The following is a 23777-nucleotide window of genomic DNA, read 5'->3' on the forward strand; positions in this document are numbered from 1 at the left end:
ATTGCTAAAGTTTTTACTGGTTAAGATCTTTAAGTTTTTAATGATGTAACCCAATGCTGTAAAGCACTAGGCTGAAGCTCTTAGTTACTAAGGACTTAGGAAGGACTTCACACAAAGTTAGTGACGGATTTACGAATAGCTGCTGCAACTCAATCCTGAGGCAGATTTCATGAGGCTATGTTGCTTTACAGTAGTATATCTCAGCCTGAAAGTAACTGCTAGGCATCGCTCGTGACTGATTTTTGTCTATCCTCTATTGATCACTGAACAGAGCCCATCCATCCCCCACAGCCCTGCAGAGGTCAGACGGAGCTGACAGGGACTGTAGAACATATAGGGATTCATTGTCTTGCTCAGGGACACTCGAGCAAGGTGGAGGCTTGAGTCTTGAACATTTTCCTTTTGGTTTAACGAAGATTTATAGGTCTTTATACATTACACCTCCACCTGAATACAGACCTGAAAAACAAGCTGTGTCTGCCATTAATTTTCCTGACCTCTTTCAGCATGGCTTCAGTGTGCATTATTGGACTGAAACCAAGCTAGTGTTGATAGACTTCTTCGGGCAATTACGAAGTATGCTAATAAAGACCTCATTGCACTGCCAAATACAAGTTTATTGAAGTCACAAGATGTTTGAAAAGGATTAGATTTAATTTCTTTCTTATTAAAGCAAAATACTGTTATCAAGCACCATATGCACCAGATTATTAGACTTGTTTCGAGATAACACGCCTTGATTTATCTGAGTAATACATTCAATTTATGTTTCAGCATGAGCTGACAAGAAATGGTTGATTGCATGGTTGACGTGCTGATATTCCAAAACATCTATTATGAGAAAATTAGGAAGCTTGCTTCAAAAATAAGTTATTGAGATATGCCAATTCAATCTTTGTCTGTAAGGTGCAAGAAATGAAGAAAAGAGTAGCCTCAATACTAAAAGCACAGGACTGAAAACTCCCATCACTCCCAAACAGATTGACAGGTCTTTTAATACAGAGTCTAACAGTAGACAACAACTGAATCCAAGTTATTAATGTTTGCTGATGCTGTTAAGGCTTGTTTACATCAATGTGAGGAAAATTCAAGCCATGTGAAGTGACGCAAAGACCTCTCTGTGGTGTAATTTATAGAGCCTTAAAACTAAATTGTGCATCCTGCCTAGATTTACTGGAACACATCATACTACAATATATCATATTTTTATACTGTATCATGGTTTTAATTGTATTAATGCCTTAAATTTCCTAGTGAATTAGAACATACCATATATATATATTTATACTATATTTCTGTCTGTCCTTGAGGGCAGTTTTTAACATGCTATTGTCTTATTATTGTGCCAGTAGTCTCTGTGCACTAGTCCCACAGCTTTTAACTCTGCCTTCAGCAGAATATTCCCAGAGGCCTTTCTGACAACCTCTGCTAACACTACCCCTGTGCCTCGGCTCGACTCCAAGGAGGCTGTTCACCATTTTAACACCTCTTCTTTGACTACATTCTTGATGCTGTCGTTGCTTTTGAGAGTAAAAATAGGAGAAATACTACAAGGCAATATAATGATTGACCAATTTCTTTTAGAGGAAGAATTTGTGCTGTTTGCCAAAAAATCTCACACATATCATGACCTTTAGATTTTGTTTTGGGCATTTGCTGAAACACCTGATGCTGAACAGTCTCAGTCTTTAATTCTGGTTGATTCTTCAATGGATCAAGCACGTATTAAGAAAACAATTCTCAAACTGTTGATCCTATGAACTGAGCCTGTCTCTTAAGTGTTTTTGCAGTGCTTAAGGTTTATGTCAAATTAAGGATTTAAAAATAAATCTATGAATACAGAATGGCACAAAGACTGCTAGTGTAGCAGTGCTCCATTTTCAATGGTCCTCTTTCTTCACTTCTGTCTGGGACATGGTGTCACTACAACGTGTTGGCTTTGGCTTTTAAAATACAACACGTAACTCCCAAATTCAACAGTTCAGCCAGCAGCAACCCACCTGGTTGTGTTCTTTGAGACTTTAACCATCTGTTTTAAGGGCAAGCCACACAGATTACAGTTGTTTATATGTCTGTGGAGCTTCGGAGTTACATTTTAAAAGTCATGACCATTGAGTTGATTATACAGTTTATTGATTATAAAGCTTTTTTTTGCTTTTTTATTTACTTATGTACTATTGTTTTCTTGCTTTTTATTATAGGCGACAGTGGCTGGAAAAAGTCTTGACACTCATTCTGGAGGCATTACATCAAACTCCACCCTTCCATATCAGTGAATTAATCATTTCTATGAACAATTGAATTTTGGAGATATAGCAGTTTTTTCACTTTGCAGCTTGGCCGGAAAGTGAGAACTGCTGAATCCTCATAAGCACTCAAGGACATCAGTACCCTGGAGCCTTGCCTGGGTGGGTCTGTCTGTTAGCAGTTAGCCGTGTCCCCAGCCAGCCTTTAGCTCCAAGGGCGGTCTCTACAGCGATATCACTGGGCCAAGTAAGCAAGGACCTGCTCCCAGATGCTTGAGTGGATGAATAATGACACTGTAACGCAGCTTCTCTCTCTCACTCTCTGATAATGAGGAACAGAAGAGCAGACCCTCCCTGAGGCACAGCACCTGGACTGGACTGCCTTCCTGTCTACCTCAACCTCTATCCTCTCAGGAGATAGGCAGGCGAGAGTGAGACTTTGGCCATATGCCAGGCTCTCAGTCTCAGTTACACTCAATCACGCTCAGTTTGGTCTAATTGTGAAATTATTAAAAACATCTTCTAATGTTACTGGACCATGTTTGACCTCATCAGACCCCCCAAAAAATGTTTACAAAGACACTTTTAAATAGTTTTTCTGTCAGGTATCTTTTGCTTTAAGTATCTTTCCCTTTCCCTCTACTTCTCACTTCGTTCCCTGCAAGAGGAGTCAATTAAAACTGCACATCTAAGTGAGAAATGTCTGTTTGAGGGTGCATGTTGTTCATATAGTTTCATAACTTCACTGGGTGCTTCTTTGTGTAAATGTGTGCATTTGTGGTATTTTAAAATGTATGTCTGTGTATGTGTGTGCGTGTGTGTGTGTGTGTGTGTTGCACACTCGTCTTGTGAAAACGCCTCCAATGGGACTGGGACAGCTGTGGGCAACCTATACCGCTTTATGGACTGTAACAAGCCATATGACACACACACCCACACACATATACACATACACATATACACACCTATTACTCCAATCCTGGAAACTCTGTCTGGCTGTCTATCCTTGTTTTGTCTGTCTGTCAGGAGCTATCGCTCTGTCTGTCTTTCTCTCTCACTCACACAGAAAAAAATCCCCTATTTCCCTCTCCTTTCTCATGCAGCCTCTACAACAAGTGATGCTTCCTGACATATGTGGAGGTACATTTTCTCCCCCCATTTTTCATTCATACAGCACACTCCTGCCTCCCACGCAGCAACTTGGTGTCCTGGTCAAACACGACTGCAAGGTGACGGGAATTGGGAGGGAGGGTTGTTTACATGTGTGAAAGGAGTTAGATTGGAAAAAAAAAAAAAGAAAAAAGAAAAAGGAATCTATCTTCATAGTCATTTACACAAATGCAACAACATAGACAGTCTTTTTATTTTTATTTTTTTTTATTTCATTTATTTAACAGTCACCAGATGATGAGATACATTCTCTTAAAAAAGAAATAGACAACAAAACTGTTATTATTATTTTTGAGATTTTAAAAACTATTATACAATATTCTTAATATATAGATTTTGTACAAAATAAAAGTCAGTAAAAGGGGCTAAGGGAGAGTGACATCTTAAAAAAAAAGAAAACAGAGAAAAAAAGAGGAAGGGGATAGGAGTTGACTCAAACAACTACCACATTTAGGAGTGACAAAGACCAATCTCTTTCATAAATAAATATAGGAAAAATTAGACATCATATATAGCTCTCTCTCCAATAGCAGGGCATTGCTAAATGTCTGTAGCATAGGTTATAACGTAACTGCTTTGTGGGGCCCATTTGCTTAGAAAATTCCACTTATTTTCCACATGGAGATTAACTGGAACCAGCGCGGCTAAAGGTCCTGAAATAAAAGGTATTTACCTCAATAATGGGTCTGATAGTCTGTGCCGTGCTTGACCTTTGGCTGTAATAATAACCCCAACCCCACCCTTACCCCCTTCTTTGTGTTCCATACTTGGTACAGACTGAGCACAGAGTCTCCTTGAGGGAACTAGAGAATAGGGGTGTCCTCTTTTTTTCTCTCCCAAGGCCAGTGAGAAACAAGCTTCAGACTTTCCCCCACTCACAAACACAGAGACAGTTGAGCAGAGCACATGTGGGAGGGGTGCACGGTATAGGAGCATAGGAAGGTCATACTGCACAACCAACATCATTTCACCATTGGATTCCATCCTTACAATGTGGATATTTCAGCACTGTCCTCGTTGGTCCTTAGGATTTCAACAATACAACAACAACTACAAGACAACAGAATAAACACACAAAAAGTGGATGCAGATGGCTGTTGGGCAATACAACCCTGTTTGACATAGACTCATGCCACAGATTGGCTGATTGTTTTCTCCTTAAATCTCTCCCTTTGCACCCATTTGAGTATTTGAAGCTCAGGGTATAAGCACTGAAACAGGGGAACACAAAATGCAGATAATGGAGATGATTTACAATACGAATACACTAACTGTTTTCAGACACACATTCAAAGAGCATGGAAACTGAGGCTGATGATTGATCCCACTGTAACAATAGACTTTTACTCTATCCTTGTCTCCATCTTTTTCTTTTTGTACCCTCTGTGAGCAGGCAAACGGACAGTGACATTGGCCCTTCTCAGAGCAGGACAGCAGGCAGAGTGACTTGGCGTTAATCACAATTTTGTCTCGCTCTCTTGGCACATTAAGTTGGAGAGGCGAGCAGCGGCCCGGGCGGCCAGGGTGAGAGATGGGAGGACAACGCGTTAGATTCTCAATAATGACGCATCGCTGCCGCATCACTTTGGAGATTAAAAGCAAGATGCTGAATTTCAATCAAGCCACATTAATGGCTTGGTGTGAGGAATGGTCACTTTGTCTCCACTGGCAGGCAGAGAGAGAGAGAGAGAGAGAGAGAGAGAGAGAGAGAGACTTTGAGAAGGAGAGAGAGAATCTGGCACAAGAAGTCCAGGTGAGACAAGGTGATACAGAATTTTAATTCACCAAATTGCTCGCTAGCCAGTAATGATAGAATCCATTTAGCGATGTAGTGACAATATTCTCAGCAAAAGGGCATTGACAAAATGTTACATCCAAGAGAAAAGTCAAGGCAGCAAGGACTAAATGCACGAAGCTTGAAATAACAGACCTGCTTTAATAGTATTTTATTATTTCAAATGTATTTCAGACATAACACCGAATTTGTAAAACCAAGGATCTAAACACAAAGCAACTAAGGATTTCAGTCCCCACTACTGACAATGAAAGCATATGAGAAAAGGAGATTAATTTTAATTCACTGCCAAGATCTGACACTTTATCAACAGAGCTTGTGATTTCCTCATTTGTTGCCATCAAGTACTGAAGCCACCTTACAGAACATGCCAAGCTCTGCCTGAGCTGCTCTGTGAATGCGATGCACTGCAAGATCTGACCCACTTGCAATAAAGTGCATTGAGAGTTCAATTCTCATGGTAGATGAGAAGCGATGTTGGGCAAGCACAGCTGAGAGATTGTCATCACAGTATAGCTGATATGAAGAAAAACCTAATATGACATGAACTAGATCTCTCAAGGGGAAGGGAAATCAAAAGAGGATAGAGTGACAGAAGAATTGTCAAGTCAACAAAGAGAGATGGGAGGGTTGGTCCTATAGTCTCTGTGTCAAGTCAGGAATGTCACAGTTGAGCACAGTGCTAGTTCTTTCAGAGGTTAGGATGTCCTAGGCATTCAGCCAGGCACCCAGCTCTGGTTGCTATGGGCTTGCTGTGGACCAGCCAGACCGCTCATTCCCATCCCCATGGTCACACCCATCCCCATACCCATGCCAATGCCCACCCCCTGGGCTAGGGAGCAGTCAAAGTTAAAATCCATCTCCTCCCCAGAATCCATAATGTCATGGAGGAGAATGGACTCCACATCGCAGTCCAAACTACCGTGGAACATATCAATGTCCAGGTCAGCTGGTAGTCTCTCGTGCAGGTGAGGTTGATGATAGCTATGGTAGTTGCCACCAACACTACCATTCCCCATCGCCTGGCCAAGGTGATATGGTCCGTTGGTCATGCCTTGGTGTTGTGGGTCAGGATAATGGTTGTGACGGGGGTGTGGGTGTGGGGCAGTGGCCACATGGCAGGAGTCCTGGGGCATGCCAAGCATACCTGCTGGGTTTGGGGGAAGGGTGGTGGAGGCTGGAAGGTGGGCATGTGACGGAGGGCTGTACAGGTAAGGAGCTTTGTGGTTGTAGGTGTGCAGCTGATTGTTGTTCCCTCGTGGAGTTAGGGCTGCAGCCCGGGGCGGTGTGTTATTATGGCTCTGGCTGAGGTTGTGAGTTGTGAGTGAGTTGTGATTGTGGTTGGTTACATTGTTGTGACTATGAGAATGGCTGTGAGTTCTGTTATGGCTATGAGCTGAGCTGTGACTAAGAGGTCCATTGTGGCTGTGACCATTGTGGTGGCCAGGGTGGTGGCTGTGATGGTTGGAACCTACTCCATTACTAGCTTGACCCATCATAGGATGGCTTTCTCTCTCCTGTCCCAGCATCATGTCCTTGGAACAGTATTGCTGTCCACCTGTTAGCAGACTTTGCAGGGCATTGGTGCTGGAGTATGCCCGCATGGTTCCAGAGAAACTGGCTGGCTTGTTCTCCTGAATGGTCTGCATGGGTGAGTGGTGACACAACATCCCCATGCCTGTTGTACCATAAACGCCTGCACCATATGGGCTCTGCCCCTTCACTCCAGAACTGTAATGGTAGACAGGGGTTTGGTGCTTATGTCTGCCAACAGCTTGATGCTGCTGGTGTTGCTGCTGAGTTGGGTGATGGTGATGATAACTATCCTCCATTAGATGCTCATCCAAACTGATGGCACCTGTCAGGTTAGCCAGCTGAGGCAGCTGCTCCAAGGGAGGACAGCGGTTCCCTGCCCCCATGGATGGAGAGCGGGCACTGGTCGGTGAGGGATAAAGATGGGGGGAAGTGGAACAGGAAAGACCACCCTCCTCTGGTTCCTCTGGCTCTCCCTCTGCGAGGATAGGTGACAGACGCCCACTCAGGGTAGAGGCTGACGAACTAGCTCTGGAATGGAGGTCCGTCCAAGCATCAAACTCTCCATCTGTCCCAGATGGACCTCCAGATCCTGGGAGTCCTTTCTGTGGTGGGCTACCATGGTCGGGGGAGCTCTGGAGGCCCACCACAGCAGACCCAGCTCCTATCCCAGGACGGCCGACCCTCTTGCCTCTGATGCGGCCTTTGCTTTTTAAGTATTTGGTGCTGTTGTCCATGGAGACTGCTCGTCGGCGGGGGGCCTTTCCCATCTTGCCTCCATCTGGGTTCAGCATCCACCAAGAACTCTTCCCTGTTCCCTCATTCTGCACCCTGATGAAACGTGTGTGGAGGGATAGGTTGTGTCGGATGGAGTTCTGCAAAGAAGGAGAGAGAGAGACACACACATCATGAGAGATAAATTAAATTGTAATACATATTATTATTTATCACTTGTACACAAACGGCTTTTTCTGAAGTCAACACTTTAAATTAGTGGAATTTGCTCAAATAAAATGTTCCAGAGGGGAAAAAAAAGAATTTTCAAATGTAATAACACAAACAGATCTAATCACAACCACAGCTGTCGCCACTGCTTATAAATCATTACGTGGCAATACATGCTGAGTCATAGAAAAAAAATGCGCCAAATTATCAGGTCTATTACTAGATATACAAAACACACAGAAGTAGCTACACGGCGACTATACACAACAACTCTAAGCGATCAGTGTCAACCAAAGTCAGAAAATTGAGATCACGTTCAAAAACACAAACATGTTCGAAGGACAGCTACAGCTGGCACGGAGCACGACCCTGTCACACTCAACCAACCTGAAACTTAGTCTTGAGACACTCTCCTTATGTACGTCAATCCTCCCACTTTCAGTTCCATCAATCCATCTGTCCTCCTCTACTTTTCCTTTCAGCCAGGCTGATGTAAACTGCTGTGGTTGGGCGTACTGTATGTTTGAAGTCGGTGCCAGTCTGGCTTAGTGCCAGCTCTGTCTCTTTTGCTCTCGTAGCTTGAATGGGGGATGTATCGCAAGATTGAGCCAGGAGCAAGAAAGGCTAATGGATGTATCCCACCCCCCTGACATCTACCTTCACTGCCTATCTTCCTTTCCCTCCCTTGTTCTGTCTTTATCACGAATGCATCTTTCTCTTTTTGTCACTGAGTACTACATATTTTTTTTGTGACTTGATTTCCCCTTTTCCCTTTTCATTCCACACAGTTCTTTGCATACAACAGTCATTTTCCACTTCTGCTTTCAATCTTAATACCTTCAATTATACAGTGTGTCACAAATTACTTTCCCATTATCCTCCACACCGGCATGTACAGTCACTGACTCAGTAATTCATAGGATATAGTTTTTATATTGTTTATTATCATTTACATCTCAAGGGTTGCCGAATGCTGAAGGTTCCTGATGTGCAACAGAGTCTGTCATTGCAATTCCGCTCTTTGTTGTGCGTGAGGCATTTTGACGCTCAAGCAGGAAAATATCAAATCAAAAGCACCTCCTGTGGTTTAGGAATATACTGGTACAATAGATTGTTTCAGATTGAGGGGTACTCACACTTCCACCATCTCCATTATGTTGCAGATTATTTGTATTCACACTGAATTGCACGGCGGGGAAACAAATAAATCAAATTGCGGCAGAGAATACATAAATGGGAGGCAAACTGAATTCAGGTGATCTGTGAATGCCTCCTTGGGTTATCTCGCTGTGACACCTCCGGCATTGGGTAACCATGGCAACCGGGTAAACGTGCAACAGCAGAACTATATCATATTGTGGTGAGAGTCGGTAGAGAGAGAGAGAGAGAGAGAGAGATGGAGGGAGAGTGGGGGATGGGGGAAAGGATGCTAGAGGAGGCGGTTGTTTGATGCTGCTGCACTAAACAGCCTTTCATCTCGGCAGTGCAGGTCCGCAGGGGATGCCCGCTCCCTGCATCTGACGGCTTCTCTACGTGCCGCGCCAACTCCCTGTCTCACCCTGGCTGGATCATCCACCTATCATACCACTCCAAATCATGCCCATCGCATCATGTGCATGCCTGAATTAAAACATATGTAAGCTTTCATGCCATTCCACCACAGCCGGTTGAAATTGGGGCATCTTTTAGAAAGCTGAACCACTTCATACTGCAACTCTGTGTGACCTGTCTGATTCAAATCGCGATTTATCCCTGTATGAGGGAAGAGCAGCCCCATTGAACTTGGAGGGATTTGTCATCATCCCAAACCCTCTTTATCTGATGAATCCACCTGCTAGAGAGATTTGAGAGATTTCGGACAGTGACCAGCCATGGCAGCATCATCATCATCACAAGCTGATGGCTTCCTGTCAGATAGTTTTCCAACCACATGTTTTTCTCTGTCATCCTGTTTGTGTGTGTGTGTTTTAGTATCTAAGAATAGCTCAGGTTGCAGGTGGTTCCACTGTGGGTGTGGTTCTGTCCGCCTCCTGTTCCCTGAGTCTGAGTCAGGGGCAATTTGGCCAGCCTATGGCCCTCACGCCCCCGAAACAAGCAGTCACTGCTAATCCCCCTCCATCCCCGAGTAATCCCAGACAATCCTGGGCTAATCCCAAGTTGATTCAGGGGCACTCCCAGCTGGGTGTCTCACAGAGAGCCATGCCAGGTCACCACGGACACAGCAAGCAGTCCGGATATGCTATGATCTAATAGTAATACAGCATAAAGGAAGTTGGAGATGTGTGAAATAGGAACACTATAAAACCCTTACAGGATGTAGTGTTAAACTAATCCTAATGTTTGTGTGTGTGCATTTTAGTAGATGATTTCTGAGGCGGTGAACTGATGTTAACTGTGTTCTTAATGCCTCCCTTCAAATCAACTACCTTTGCTCTGTGTTCTGTCCTTGAGGGTTGGCTTTGCCACATTTTTACCCCTACGGGTTGAATAGAATAAAATTGAAAACTTTATTATGTATTAAATATTCATAAAATGGAAATTCTCTTTCAGCCCCCTGGCTTGCTAAGGCAGACGGATGAAGCCCGCAGAAACATACAATGACAGAGAGGAACACACACATCACACGCCTGGGCCCAGGAAGCTGCTTCCTATTCAAATCATACCCCTTTAATACAATGGGCCTAGTCGAGAGGGCTCTAAATAATGAATGAACCAGTGGCTGGGCTTATACAGAGAGATGCACTGCCTGGTCCCATAATGCTAAAAAGAACAGACAGAGTCATAAGTAGTGGTGTGACTTCTTTGTTTTGTTATCAGGGACCTCCACACAGAACTAAATCAGGCTGAAAGGGGTTAATTTGGCCATAAAGTAAAAGACGATAAGGGAAATAGGTTATAGACCAATCAAAATCAGCTAAGGTGAACATGTTTCTCTTGGTTGCAGGAAAATCAGCTTTGATCAAATCTTATTAAGGCCTAAAAATCCCGATAGCTGATTTAGAAATTTAGCCCATAGACATCAAGGTGCAGCATAGCTTTCTTTGTCCTCAGTTTAAAAGCTTATACTCGTTTTTTTTTTGGACAAATTTATGTTGACATTTTTTCCCCAACACACAGATTAAGCAGTAAGAGGGTTTTGGCATTGGCTCAAGGAGGAAACTGGGGGTGTTCAGACCAAATAGACACAGACATCTGATCCAACAGATTATTGCTCAATATTTGTTGATGAGCAGAAACAGGTTCCTGGTATTCTTCCTGAATAACCTCTTTAAGAAGCATTCATTTGGCTCTTGGAAATCTTACAATACCAATCAATTGCTTTACTGATCCCCCCTCCTTTTCTTCCATGCAAACCCAGTTTGATTCAGGGACTAGAGAGGCCTATTTAGTGTTGGCGATCAATGAAGTTTAATGGCTATCAGTGCTGAGGCTTAGCACACATCAAGGTCTAACTAACTACACAATCTACCTGTATTATGAGGCCAGTATGGGTGCTCAATATACCATATCCCCACTGTTCGCACAACAATGTTTACCGCCATGGGCTTGTGAGTTAAGTGACTGCACCTTGCCCAAATTGGCTTAGTGCCCAATGTTGCAACTCCCAAGATCTCAGTCAGGCATTAGCAATGGGAGTAGATGCAGTATGGGGGGTAGGGGTTGTTATGTTGGGCCCAATGGTTCATCTGGGATAACCTGACTGACTGGCATGGGGGCAGCTGTGCTGGAGGGGTACAGCAGGAGGTTAAGGGGCTTGGGGGTAAGGGGTGGGAATTTAGAGGTACCGCAAGGGGCCCCTCCAAGCCACACAAAGGGGTGCCCTCAAAATGCCCCCCACTTATCCCATCCCCCTCCATTAGTCCCTCATCAGAACCCACTCAGGGTTTTTCCCGCTCACACACCCACACACATGCTCACACACAGAGGGGCAAGGAAACAGGTCAAACGGTTTATAGGACCCATCTCGTGGCGAATGTGCACTCATTCAAACAGAACTGAGTGAGGAACTAAGGACTGTGAGTGGGGTCTGGGAACCAGCAAAAAGAAACCACTCACCCGATTCAAACAACCTCAAGGGTGAAGCAGCGTGGTGCGCTTGCCCAGCTAAGAACACAGCAGCTGTTCTTGTAGTGGCACCGGGTAAAGCCGTTTGCCACACTCGACTGGTATTACCAAACCATTTCATGCAGAATGGAGCCATTATGTATTGTCAAAGGGTATCCCACTATGGTGCACATTCATTTGATAAGCCTAAATCAAGGGGGAGTAACAGAAGCACTAACTGTGTTTATTGTGATGCTGTTTTTGCCTGTGCAGAAGGCAGGAGGGATCAGGGGGAGGGGAGGTTTCAACACAAGCAGTTTTGTTCAGCACAGGAATGAGTTTTGTCAGCTAAGCCTGTCTCCAGGCTATTGGTGGAAATTAGCGCCGGCTAAATATTCGCTTTCCATGATTGATGTCACGGCTCGCGTTGTCCCTTTGAAGGGAAATAAAGAATTTAGAGCCATGTGGATTAATAGGGACAGGGTAGGGGGAATTTTATGTGTCTGGGGGGACTTGAAGAGGGTCTGAGGGGCCTAATGGCTGCACAGATATGGCACAATGGAGCTGAGACGATGGTGTATCAGAGTGAGGGAAGACAAGTGAGACTATGACAGTGAGTACAAGGAAGAAAATTGGAAATTGTTTGTGTGTGTATGTATGTAAGTAGGAGGTTGGGGTAGTGTAGCTATTTGCCTGAGAAGCCCAGAGTCAGATGATTAAAATCCCTTTAGGAGGCTTCTTTAAGAGAGACAGATGGGCAGACAGGCCTGTTTTTGGAATGCAATCAAATTGAAAAGATTAAAAAGGAGTCTCTTTTATTAGGAGGTGAGAAACAGTTACTTCTCTGCCACATGCCATCATCGCCTCCACAGCAGTGGTCACGACTGCATTGGCATGCAAGGCACATTACAGCCCTTGTTGGTGAAGAAATAAACCTGGGATTAGGAATTGCATCAATCTCAGCGTATCACTGTGGGGTCTCTGAGGATTGGCAGCATTTGCAATTTCTTGTTGAATAAATACGACTTATGGTGGAAAAAATGGACAACTTTCACAGGCTTTCATTTCTTATGGGATCATTATAGAAAAGGCCAGAGTGACCCTGAGTAACTCAAGGACCTTTCACCAATAACTGTCCTATTACAGACAGAATTTTCACTTAATCTCAATGCCAAATCTGTGCAGGTGCAATTCGAATGTGCATTCCCTTGGCTGCTATTGTACTTGAATAGACTGAGTTTGCACAGTAGAGTGATTCAAGCACTGTGAAAGGTGCTCTGTATCCGACCCTATTATTCCACAACACTGCAGGAGTGCCATTTATAAAAAGGCTTAAAATGGAAAGCAAGTGTGTGGTAGTGTGTCTGGTAGCCACAGATCAGGAAGTGGCTGTGGAGAGGGGTGTAATGGAGTTGGTAGGGGATTCCTGCCTGACTGTGCACTAATTGCATCCAATGGCTGGCGAGTCATCAGCCATGCCCACCCTGGCGCCAAGGGAAGGTTTGGCATCGGGGCGGCAGGGTGTGGGATAGAGAAGGGCTGCCGCAGCTTTAGTGGGTAAAAATAGATGCTGACAGATTACCAGAGCATCTGAGACCCGGATAGGGGATCGGAAAATCCGCTCGGCTGATGCCAGGGACAGCTGAGTGTTTCCGGTGGGCACAAAGGGGACACAATCTGGGTATCACGTCTGACGCCCACGCAGAAAACGGGGGAGCCTCAGAGTTGGTGTGGGCACATGAGTGAGCACGTGCCACGGTATATAGCATGGGTGTGGTTTTTCCGCTGGGACCTGCAAGGTAGGCAGAGCTCACGCCCTCCCACTGAGAATTCACACAACAGGTGTTTGGGCTGGGCCACCTGTGGGGCCGGCCGCCTGCTCGCACTTCACACCTCGTCTAGGGAGCAAACTAACATTTTCCACTGGGCTTGCCATGCTTTTGTTAAAGACCAACACGTTTCTGGAGAGGCTTTTACAGCTCTTTTTACAAGATCGGCAAGATATGCGTGTGTGCGCAAGCGTGCACAAGTCAATCTGCATTTATGCGAGCGCCTGTGTGTCTATATTTGTGTATCAGTCCATTTAATAGCCAACAGGCACAGTGTGGATTTGATTATATTGAAACCTCCCTCTGCTATATACAAAGAAACTGTCGGCCAACAATGGAATCAATGCAAGCCCGGGCTTTTTTCACACTCGGCCTCCACATAATCTCATTCATAACAATGAGAATCTCATTTCCCACATTCTAAAGGTCAGTGCACACCTCTGATCACACTTTAATAAACATCATTCTCAGCGTTTAATTTAATTTTCAGCTGAGCAGGAAAGTCATAGGCAGCCATGCACATGGCATGCAAAATTCATCCGATCATCCCTTTAATTGCTTCAATTTTACAGTACATAGAAGAATGGCCACAATCGCAGCGAATATACAGAGACACAAACACACATCTACAGAACACCCAGACAAAGAAAAGATGAGCGGAGTCAGTCAAATGCCAGTTTTGGTTACAATTTATTTTTTAAATAGAAAATAAGCTTCACAATTTTTTTTTTGGGACCAGTACCAAGTAGTGGCTACACATCTCTTTGTCATCGCACATTTTAACTCTCACCTAAATTGGCAAAGAGTACCAATCAACCCCACATACATGGTCAAACACACACACTCACTCTCTCACACACACACGTACATTGCACACACATGCCAACATGACACAAAGCCTGGCACACCGGGCACACTCATTACCACAATGCCAAGCTACCAGTTGCTAAGGAGACCTGTGGGAGAGGGAGGGTTCCTTGTTGTTGCCATAGCAGCCGGCTCGCTCCCTGCCAACTCTCTCCCTCGGGGAGAAACAAGGCAAGAGGTGGGGGGTGAAGTGGGTAGAGGTAGGGGGCAGCGGTTTAATAGGGCTATGAGGTGCAGAGGAACTTCATTAGCCATCAGTGTGCGCCACACCAACCACTGCTCCCCATGAATGCCTACCCACATGCAACACTTCAGCCTGCAGACTTCCACTTACTCACGCACAGCCCATAGACTCCCACTTATTTGCACACCTATATGGAGAAGAAGATGGAGAATGGCATGCTTAGAATGAAAAGCAGGGAGTCAGGGTTGACGGAGGGGGGGGTCGAGTGTATCTGTAGGAGGAGGGGTTGAGAGGGCAGAGGTGGGTGAAAAACAAAAAGAGGATGGGGGAACAAAGGAGAGTTTGAGAGGGTCTTGAACGTGGGGGCCCGCTTGTAAGAGTGGTAAGGATGTGAACAGACGCTTAGGTAGTTAAAGATTGTATGGAGGTATTTTGCTCTCTGTAACCTCCTCCTCCTAACCAACCTTGACCTTCAGCCACAGACTCCATCCTCTAACTCAAGGAATAGTACTGTACAGCCTAACACACATAAAAGTGCTCTATAGATCATGTGCCTTTTCTGTAGTACACCACCATGGAACCATATATTATTATATTTTCCTCATATGCTGTGTGCCGTAAGGTAAAGCGCACGCGTTTGAAAACGCTCTGTTAAACGTTTTTCACTCAATTTACGTTTTCAGATTGCTTTCAGACGATCTACTGAAGTGCCAACGTGTGGATAGACAGTTAAAAAAGAACAAAATGGGACAACAAATGGATGTACTACTAGTTATCCACAGAGGAACACTCAGCTCGGCCACCTCTGCCTCTCAGTGATCTCTTATTTTCTGTTAAATGAATGACATATCTTTTGGTTATTGTTGCCGAAAGATATGATTATTATTTGATTATTTCTAAAGATTATTATTTGTGGACCATCATTCACAAATAATAAAACAGTGAATTATTTGTGAACGATGGTTATAAATGCTACCTGTTAACAGAGATGTCAAAAACACTAACGTATGATTGACAACATTTCAAGTGTTTCCAAACACAGTCAAAGCCTACAAGAGTCCCTTTGATTATTAGTTGTATTCTTGTTTTGTATTTAGTTTTTTTTCAAAGCATACTATTGACCTTGGTAGCATTTATAACCATCCGACACAGTTCTCAGATTTATCCAACTGGGAGAAAATACTTCATTTTCAGTTGTAGAGAATCTCACTTTGATTTAAATAGAAGGACGTAAAAGATAATTTTTCTTTTTTTTTATTACTTAGCAATATTATCATACATGGCAGAAATAAGAATGAAATCAAGGACAGGAATGGTTTCATTGACCAAATCTAAAAAAAAAAAAATCTAACCATGTGTTGACAGTTTCCCTCCACATTTTTAAATCATTTTGTCTGCAGTCCTGGTTCAATTACTAAAAATTACAAAAGGTTCAATTGTCTTTTATTCCGCACAGTCAAGCCACTTAAAAACGTTAGTGTTAGCGTGTGTTCTTTTCGAGGATTCACAAAAACAATACCGTGTCACGAGAGGAGCATTTTCATCTTTCCTTTTGCTCAAAAACATCAACCGTCGGTGCTCAAAGTTGCTGCCTTAGTGGAGATCCAAACGAAGAGAAAACGTGTTTCAAAATTAATCAAAGATAGTGTGGGCACGGCCTCAACTGTAGGGTCAAAGTGATTTCGGTATTCAGGAGCAGCGCTTCAAATATTGACAGCCTGTTAACCCATGATGCTCTTGGCTTTCTCAACCACTGTACAGTATGAATGAGGGAAAGTATTGATTCGGTCTGACTGAACTCAGTGTGTTTATATATAGTTAAGCATACCACCCACCACCTCAACCTCAACCTCCCCGACCCCAGAACAAGCTCGTACCCATTCAATACCAGCTCATGAGGAGAGAAAATGAATAATAGTGAGAGTAAGACACTTCAGACCAGCTGAGAGAGGAATGGAGGAGATGAGGGACAAGAAAAGACAGGATTTACCCCTCGTCCCTCGTCCCTCCTCCTCCTCCTCCTCCTCCTTTCTTCGTTTCTTGAAACAAAAAGAGCCCAATTAAGTCAGTTTGAGTTAGGGTCTTATGCGTCTGTTTGTGTGTGTGTGTGTGTGTGTGTGTGTGTGTGTGTGTGGACAAAAATGTGTATCCAAATCATGAGTGTCTGTGCAATAAATGGAAATAGGGGGGCAACGTACTGTAAATTGTAAAGACTGTCTGAGAGGGGGGCAAAGGGGGTGAAAGGTTTGTTGGGGTTTAGGGGGAGAAAGAGGGCGGTGCAGCTCTCTCTCTCTCTCTCTCTCTCGCCTAAGAAGGCCAAACTTGCTCTCAGCTCCTCGACGGGAGACGCTGAAATATTAATCGCCACGCTCCAGCCGCAGACTAGTGAACACAATCGCTTCAAACTCCCACCCTAATGAGTGTGTTCATGAATGGCTAATGTGCACAGATGGGGGGCTGATGACTGGATAGATCGCAATGGGGAGGTGAGGGAGGGAGAGAGGAGTAACGGAGGGAAGGGCGGGGCAAAGTGAAATTTCGATGGGGTATGGTGGTGGTGGTGGTGAGTGGGGTGCAGAGGCGTGCCATGACCTTTTAAGAGCCTCCTGAAAACTTAATTAAGACTAGCCCCGCTCTACTCTCTTTCTTATACTTCATCTCCTGCACACACACTTTTGTCTCATGTTTGCACGCCTGCACACACACATAAAAATATCCTCTATGATCCCTTATTCTCATCCTCTCTCCTCCCAGTGCATGCCGATTGTTTACCCCCGTGCTCTTCGCAAACGCCCCACTGAGCTGATGTACAATACATGTCTGGGTATAAAACTTCAAAAGTGACTCACACAGGCTTTTTTTTATGAACACATCATGTTAACACACATACACATCGTGAAATAAACAAAAGTAGACATTAAAACTGCAGAGGCAGAGGTATGTCTTTCCTGGCCCCCTACATGGATACATCTCAGAAAGAGGATGGAACAAATCCACAGGGCGCTGAAGAGCAAGACAAAGAGCTCCCTCACCATATATGCCATTTTACTTCTACAGAGAAGTTGGGAGTTACATCTCACTGATGGTTTGAATCCTAACCCGTTCACAACACAGAGCATGTAGGCCAAATTGCCTTCTCAACTGGAGCTTGTTCTTTGGGAATGTTAATGCTTCACATGCATCTTTTATAGTTGACTCTGACCTGTTCTTTCACTCCTGGGATACATTTTACCTCAGCATCCTCGTAACTGACTTGTCTCCTCGTCATCATTTCAAGTACTGACGTCAGAAACATTTCGATAACATGTGGAGAGTAACAGAAATGCGGGTTAACGGGTCTTCCCAAGACTCTTTATTACCATAGAGGCCACATACGGATTAAGAGCACCCAGTGTGCAGACGCATATACAGACACACACACACACACACATATGCACATGCACAGACATGCATACACTCACAGCATCTAATTAGAGGAGTGAAATGCTGTGACCTAATTCCTAACCTCTCCTTGGCAGTCAGGCTCGGGGGCCTGTGGTTCAAATCAGTTTGATCACAGAGGTAAAGTATGGGAAAAAGGACTGGACGGAGGAGAAGTGATGGGAACAAAACATGTATTTCCATGATAAAATGTGGCTTTTAGTTTTGTTGTCTTGTCTTGAGTTTTAAATACCTTGTGTTCTCATAATTTACTGCTCCTGAGACCTCAAACAAGGACTGCAGTGGTTGTTGTGCCATGACACTCTGTAATTTCTCTGCAACGAACATGTGAAAAACAACGAATTTCTTTTTTATCGTCGCAGGTTAATGTTTGGAAATTCAGTCCAACCTTCTGGAGACATTTTTATACTTCTTCTCATGTTCATGTTGCCAGGTGTTTTAACTACTTACACTCAGCCAAAGGTGACATATAAAAGACGGCTTACCATACATTTATCTGTGAAAAGTCCTAGAGCTAGAGAATTCTATTTCTTACCTACAAATGCCAGCTCAGTAGGATGCTCCGATGCATTTGGGCTGCAGCCACAGACTGTAACTTGAAAACTAGCAGCACTACAAGCTACTTTCCATGAGCAGTCCTGCCGTGACTGCCAACGCACTCTAGACATGATAGAGGGAAACCAGTGGAGGTACTGAGAGGGGAATTAACCTTTGAGAAAGGAACTGCATTGGCAATGCTCCCTGCGCTTTAAGAGGATAGGTTCAAGAGCGATCCACAATTTAACTTTGCTATCAACAGAATACTTCAGTGCATTTATCACTTTCGACTAATTATGTCACGTGAATTGCAAAATAAAGTGGATTACATATGAATTATTTCAAATGGCAAATGGCTTACTACTTCTATGCAGCCCAGAGTCTATGGTGAGTATGTGTATTGTCTTCTCAGTGCTTTTACAAATTAATTTGTCATCAAGCTCGCAGGACAAAACAGAGCTTGGTATCATCATTATGGAGCTAGCTGTACTCTGTGATTACCTCCATGTCCCACGTCCATCAATCACATAAAAATTCCCCGAAGACAGATGCAGCTGGATGGAGGCATATTTACAGTAAGTGCGTGACTGTGAGCACCACTGAGGGGTACTGTGTGTGTGTGTGTGTGTGTGTGCGTGCACAGAGAGGGCGATGGCCGCGCACACACACATAGATACCCATCTGTCAGCAGCTTTGCCTGAGCCGATACATCCATGTGAGAAAGTGTTACACCTCTGTATCTTGTGTGTGTGTGAGTGTGTCACAGCACTCCTGGAAAGGAGGAGGGGAGGGGAGGCTGCAACGTTTCCGCCTGAGTGCGACTGTCAGTGGGCATCACTCAGCTTGGCAGTGTGGCAGGACGCGAGGATCATTAGTGGACACGGAGGGAGCGAGAGAGGGAGCAGAATGGAGGAGAGTAAAGGAGAAAAGAGGGGAGAGAGAGAGGGGCTGTGACTGTGTGAGTCGGGGCAGTGCGTCTTAATATCCGTCTTGAGAGCATTACACACACAGCAGTGCACTTTCCTCTCAGTCACGCAATCGCCCCACCGCAGAGACCCCAGCGCCGCCCCCCCTCCCCTCCACTGTCATTTTCTCCCCTTCTGTCACTCTCCCTCCATCCATCTTACCCCTTTCACCCTGCATTTCTGATTGACCCTCTTCGTCCCTCCCCATATCTCTCAAGCCGTGTCCCTCACTTAAGCACGGTGCGTTGCGGCTTTCTCATTTCCCCAGCTCCAGATTTATCCATCCTACTTCCCTTCTTCGCTTACATCTTTCCATCTCAGCCCATTGCTCCCATTTTCGCCCACTCTGCACCGCACGGCCGCCCCTCTCCTTGCGCAAAGCATCATTGCAAGTTGACCTACTCTTAACCACGAGCACGGTGAAACAACTGTTCCACACATGTGAGACGTGACACTCTTTTCCGCGTTTCCTCATTCTCCGTCTCAGCACTTCATCGCTCGCAGTTGCTCGTGCCAGCCAGTTCACTCCTTCAGTCATCAGCTTATACATTCAACCATCAATCCGTCCATTTAAATGGCACTTTGTCAGTATGTTTCATGTCCACGATCATTCACGTACCATTCCAACATCATTCCCTTCACTGACTCACTCTCTTGAGTCAGAGTGATCCCTCTGATCTCCCTCTATCCCTCCAGGTCTGTGACCTGTGCTGTGATGCCCTATGCTGAATACCAGAATCAACATGCCTGACATTTCGCAAACAGATCAGCTTCAACGAAGCTATCCGTGTTAGCACAAGTGCTAAGTCCCACCGGTTTGCTTACTCTAGGTTTCCAGGTTCAGGGATCCATCTGTTTGCTGTACTGTTGTACCATTCATCACACACAGATTAGCCCTATTCTGTAATACATTTGTCCCAGTGAAACATGTGTGAGCTTGGTTTTGGCACCTGCTGTGAGTGTAGTTTAGCATTATAGCCCTGCTGATGACAGCAGTACAATGTGGCCAGATGCCAGCTCTGCTCTGAGAGACTGAAGGTTTTTGTTTGGATGTCGGAAATACACTGGCATGTCAGCTATTACACAAGAAACATAAAGACAGACAGACAGACAGACAGACAGACAGATAGACAGATAGACAGATAGATAGATAGATATTTGACTATTTGATCTACAGAAAAATTTCCTGTAGGTTTCAGCTTCTGTTGTCCGCTTCATATAACTATGATCTATATGCCAAAAAGTAAAGAAATAAAATCTGAAAAACTGAAAAATGTTATTAGAATTATTAGAACTTTATTATAACTGACCTTCATGGTCAAATTGGCTATACATCTCCCAGCTACAACTTTCAACTTTATTCCTAACCTGATTCTCCCCACACACATACAAACACCTTCCTCAAGAGGAACACCAGCATTTAACATCTCTGTCTCTTTCACTCGCTCAGTTATGCACACGGATTCCCTTGCACGAAATTCAAAACTTTTCCTGTTCACCATTCCAGACACACAGCCCTGGAAATACAAGGTACAAATACAAAGACATCTCCACACACACACACACACTCACACACACACACACACACACACTCACACCAGCCATGACTCTAAGTAGTATCCCCTCAGCTGCCCCTCTTGCACCTCTGTGGCACTCATCGAGATCTCTCCCTGGCCGGTCTTTGAGCATGGATCACTTGTAAGGATTTGAGAAAAGACCTTGCTAAGCTGATTGCTAAAGAGAAGAGGGGGGGGGGCAAATTAACGTTGCACAACTGCGTAAAAACCTTCTTGGGTCATGACTTGCCTTATGTAATAGATTGTGTGCATGAGTAAGTGTGTATGTGTGTGCGTGTGTGCGTGTGTGTGTGTGTGTTCCCGAAATACCACCCCTCCCGTCCTCTCTCCATCCCCACAGCCCCTACCCCACGCCATTTACCCATTTTGCACTAATTGAGGGATCTTTTTTCGGAAGCTGTTATTGCACGCATTTAATTATTTATTTTGACGGGAAGCAATCTGGTGGCTAGAGAAGCGATTGTGTGTGTGTGTGTGTGTGTGTGCAAGAAAGTGAGAGAGAGAGAGAGACAGAGGGAGCAAGACTAGGTCAGTGTAGCTTTTTGGGTAAATGTGTGTGAGGACAGAGCTACTGTAAGCCAACTGCTCTGTATGTTTGTGGGGGTTCGCATGTATGAACAGAATAGAGGAAAGCTGCTGTGTGCGTGTGTGTTGCATTTCAGAGTGCATGGCTTTCTGAGTGCAATGGGAGTTCACTAATGGACACACACTTGAGCTGAAGTGTGCAGAGTGAAGCTGAAGTGCAGCCAAGTCTGGCTTCCAGTCCTGCTTGGAAGCCCTATAATCTACTCTCTACTATTCCAGCTCTCTTTTCGCTCCCTCTCCATTTTCCTCACATCCCTCCCCTTGTCTTTCTATCTCTGTCTCTTTATCAATTTAATATTTTCATCCCCTCTTCATTGACGGAGCCAGTCTCCCCTCGTCTCCCCACCGCCTCCCCATTAAATCTTTTTATCCTGGTTCTGAGAGTGAAGACGCACGGATCAGCCTCTTCTCTGGCTGGCCGTCCACTTTCCTTTCGACTTGGTCCCCCCCTCTCCCCTGATGTGCGCTGAAGAGGATGAAATAAGGGAAGACGACATGTAACCACCAGTAGTCTTGACCTTTATCAAGCTCAAACGCCTGAGGTAGGGTGAATGAGACATTAAGAAAATGACTGAGCATTATTAACCCCTATTTACTTACACACACGAACCCGTTGCACACTGTCTGGTCTGAATAATGGCTCTTGGTTGGCACTTTTCTGACAGTTAAGGATAAACTACAGCCAAACGATAAAACTGGGATAACACTTATGCATTCGGCGTCACGTCACTTTAGAAAGAAAAGAATGGCAAGACCGGCTCAGCCTGTCCGCTCTGATTGTTTAACTGTGATTGATCCCTTGTTGAGCTCCAGCTTCCCAGCACTCCTGTGAATGCCAAGTCCTGTTGAGAATTGATGCTTCATTATAAACCAGCCGCACAAGTTCTTCAAATGATGCATCAGCCTCTGAGAGAAAACTGGACCTGTGAGGGCCAGATGTTAACCCTGACGGCTGCAGTCCCAGCCAAGCTGCACTTCTAATGATAGATCATTTCCCTGCCTGACTCTCTCTTCTCTCTCCGCCTCGCCTTTCTCTTTTTAGCCGGCGTGCATGTGTGTGTATGTGCGACTGGCACATGGTGCATGTGTGGCCATCCTTCTACTCCAGTCAATCAATGAGCAGAGACAATTCCCCGAGTGACATTTACGGAGAAGAAAGAGAGCCATTTATCACTTTAGTTTTGGGATAATAAAAGAATGACTGAATGAGCCGGTGTGCGTGTGCGTGTGTGTGTGTGCGAGGGAGAGAGCAGGCAAGACAGACAGAGAGAGAGAGAGAGAGAGAGAGAGAGAGAGAGAGAGAGAGACCGAGCTAAAGATGAAAAGGGGATTTCAAAAGCACATGAAAGGAGCAGGAGAAATGAGTGAGGGAAGAGGGAAATGAGTGATAAAAAGGCTACTTTGTGGGCAGGACTGCGAGTGTGAAACAGAACAAGTGAGGAGAGAAGAGAAGGCCGTCAGTGACTGACAGTGAAAAAGAGAGTATGAGAAAGAAGGGTATAAGGGGGGAAAAAAGCCTGGGGTACGGAAAGAAAAAAAGGCAGAGAGACAGCAAGAGGCTCTCGGCACAGAGAGAAGATGAAGGAGAAAGAGGGGGAAGAGACAGAGATGGGGGAAAAAAAAGGGGGGGTCCAACAGAAAGACAGAAAGGGGGGAGAGGAGACAGCGAGGCAGACGTGCTGGGTTCATTCAGGGCTATGAGCCGACTCGGAGTTCAGACCTCACACGGTCAGCATACTAAACACAGGACCCAGTGTCCTGACCCAGATTCATGCCACTGACATACAAATCCAATTGGGGAGTGAAGAATTTTAGACCATACAAATACACAAAAACACACAGATCCCCCCCCCCCCCCCAATCCCAGCTGGTCACCTCATAACCCAACAACCTCACCCCAGTCCTGTTACCTCCCCACACATATGCTGGCTCCCACACAGATTTGCCCACACATGGCTTGTTTTACACATACAAATGTACACGTCCAGGAAGAATCGCACATGTGAAGTGATTTCTTTTCCAAGGTCAGTTTCCTCTTTTCAGCTCAGGTGAGCAGACA

General features: G+C 44.8%; 1 protein-coding gene across 1 annotated transcript in view; it reads right to left on the reverse strand.

Annotated features, from left to right (window-relative positions):
* Positions 1–3714: 3714 nt before the first annotated feature.
* LOC104919592 (forkhead box protein O3) overlaps positions 3715–23777 on the reverse strand; it is a 30307-nt gene continuing 10244 nt past the window's right edge. The window contains exon 3 of the mRNA XM_010731652.3: positions 3715–7619. Within this exon, the coding sequence (XP_010729954.2) occupies positions 5928–7619 (1692 nt within the window). The 3' untranslated portion in view covers positions 3715–5927. The remainder of the gene's footprint in view (positions 7620–23777) is intronic.

Source organism: Larimichthys crocea, chromosome XIII (genome assembly GCF_000972845.2).
Source record: "Larimichthys crocea isolate SSNF chromosome XIII, L_crocea_2.0, whole genome shotgun sequence".
Taxonomy (NCBI): domain Eukaryota; kingdom Metazoa; phylum Chordata; class Actinopteri; family Sciaenidae; genus Larimichthys; species Larimichthys crocea.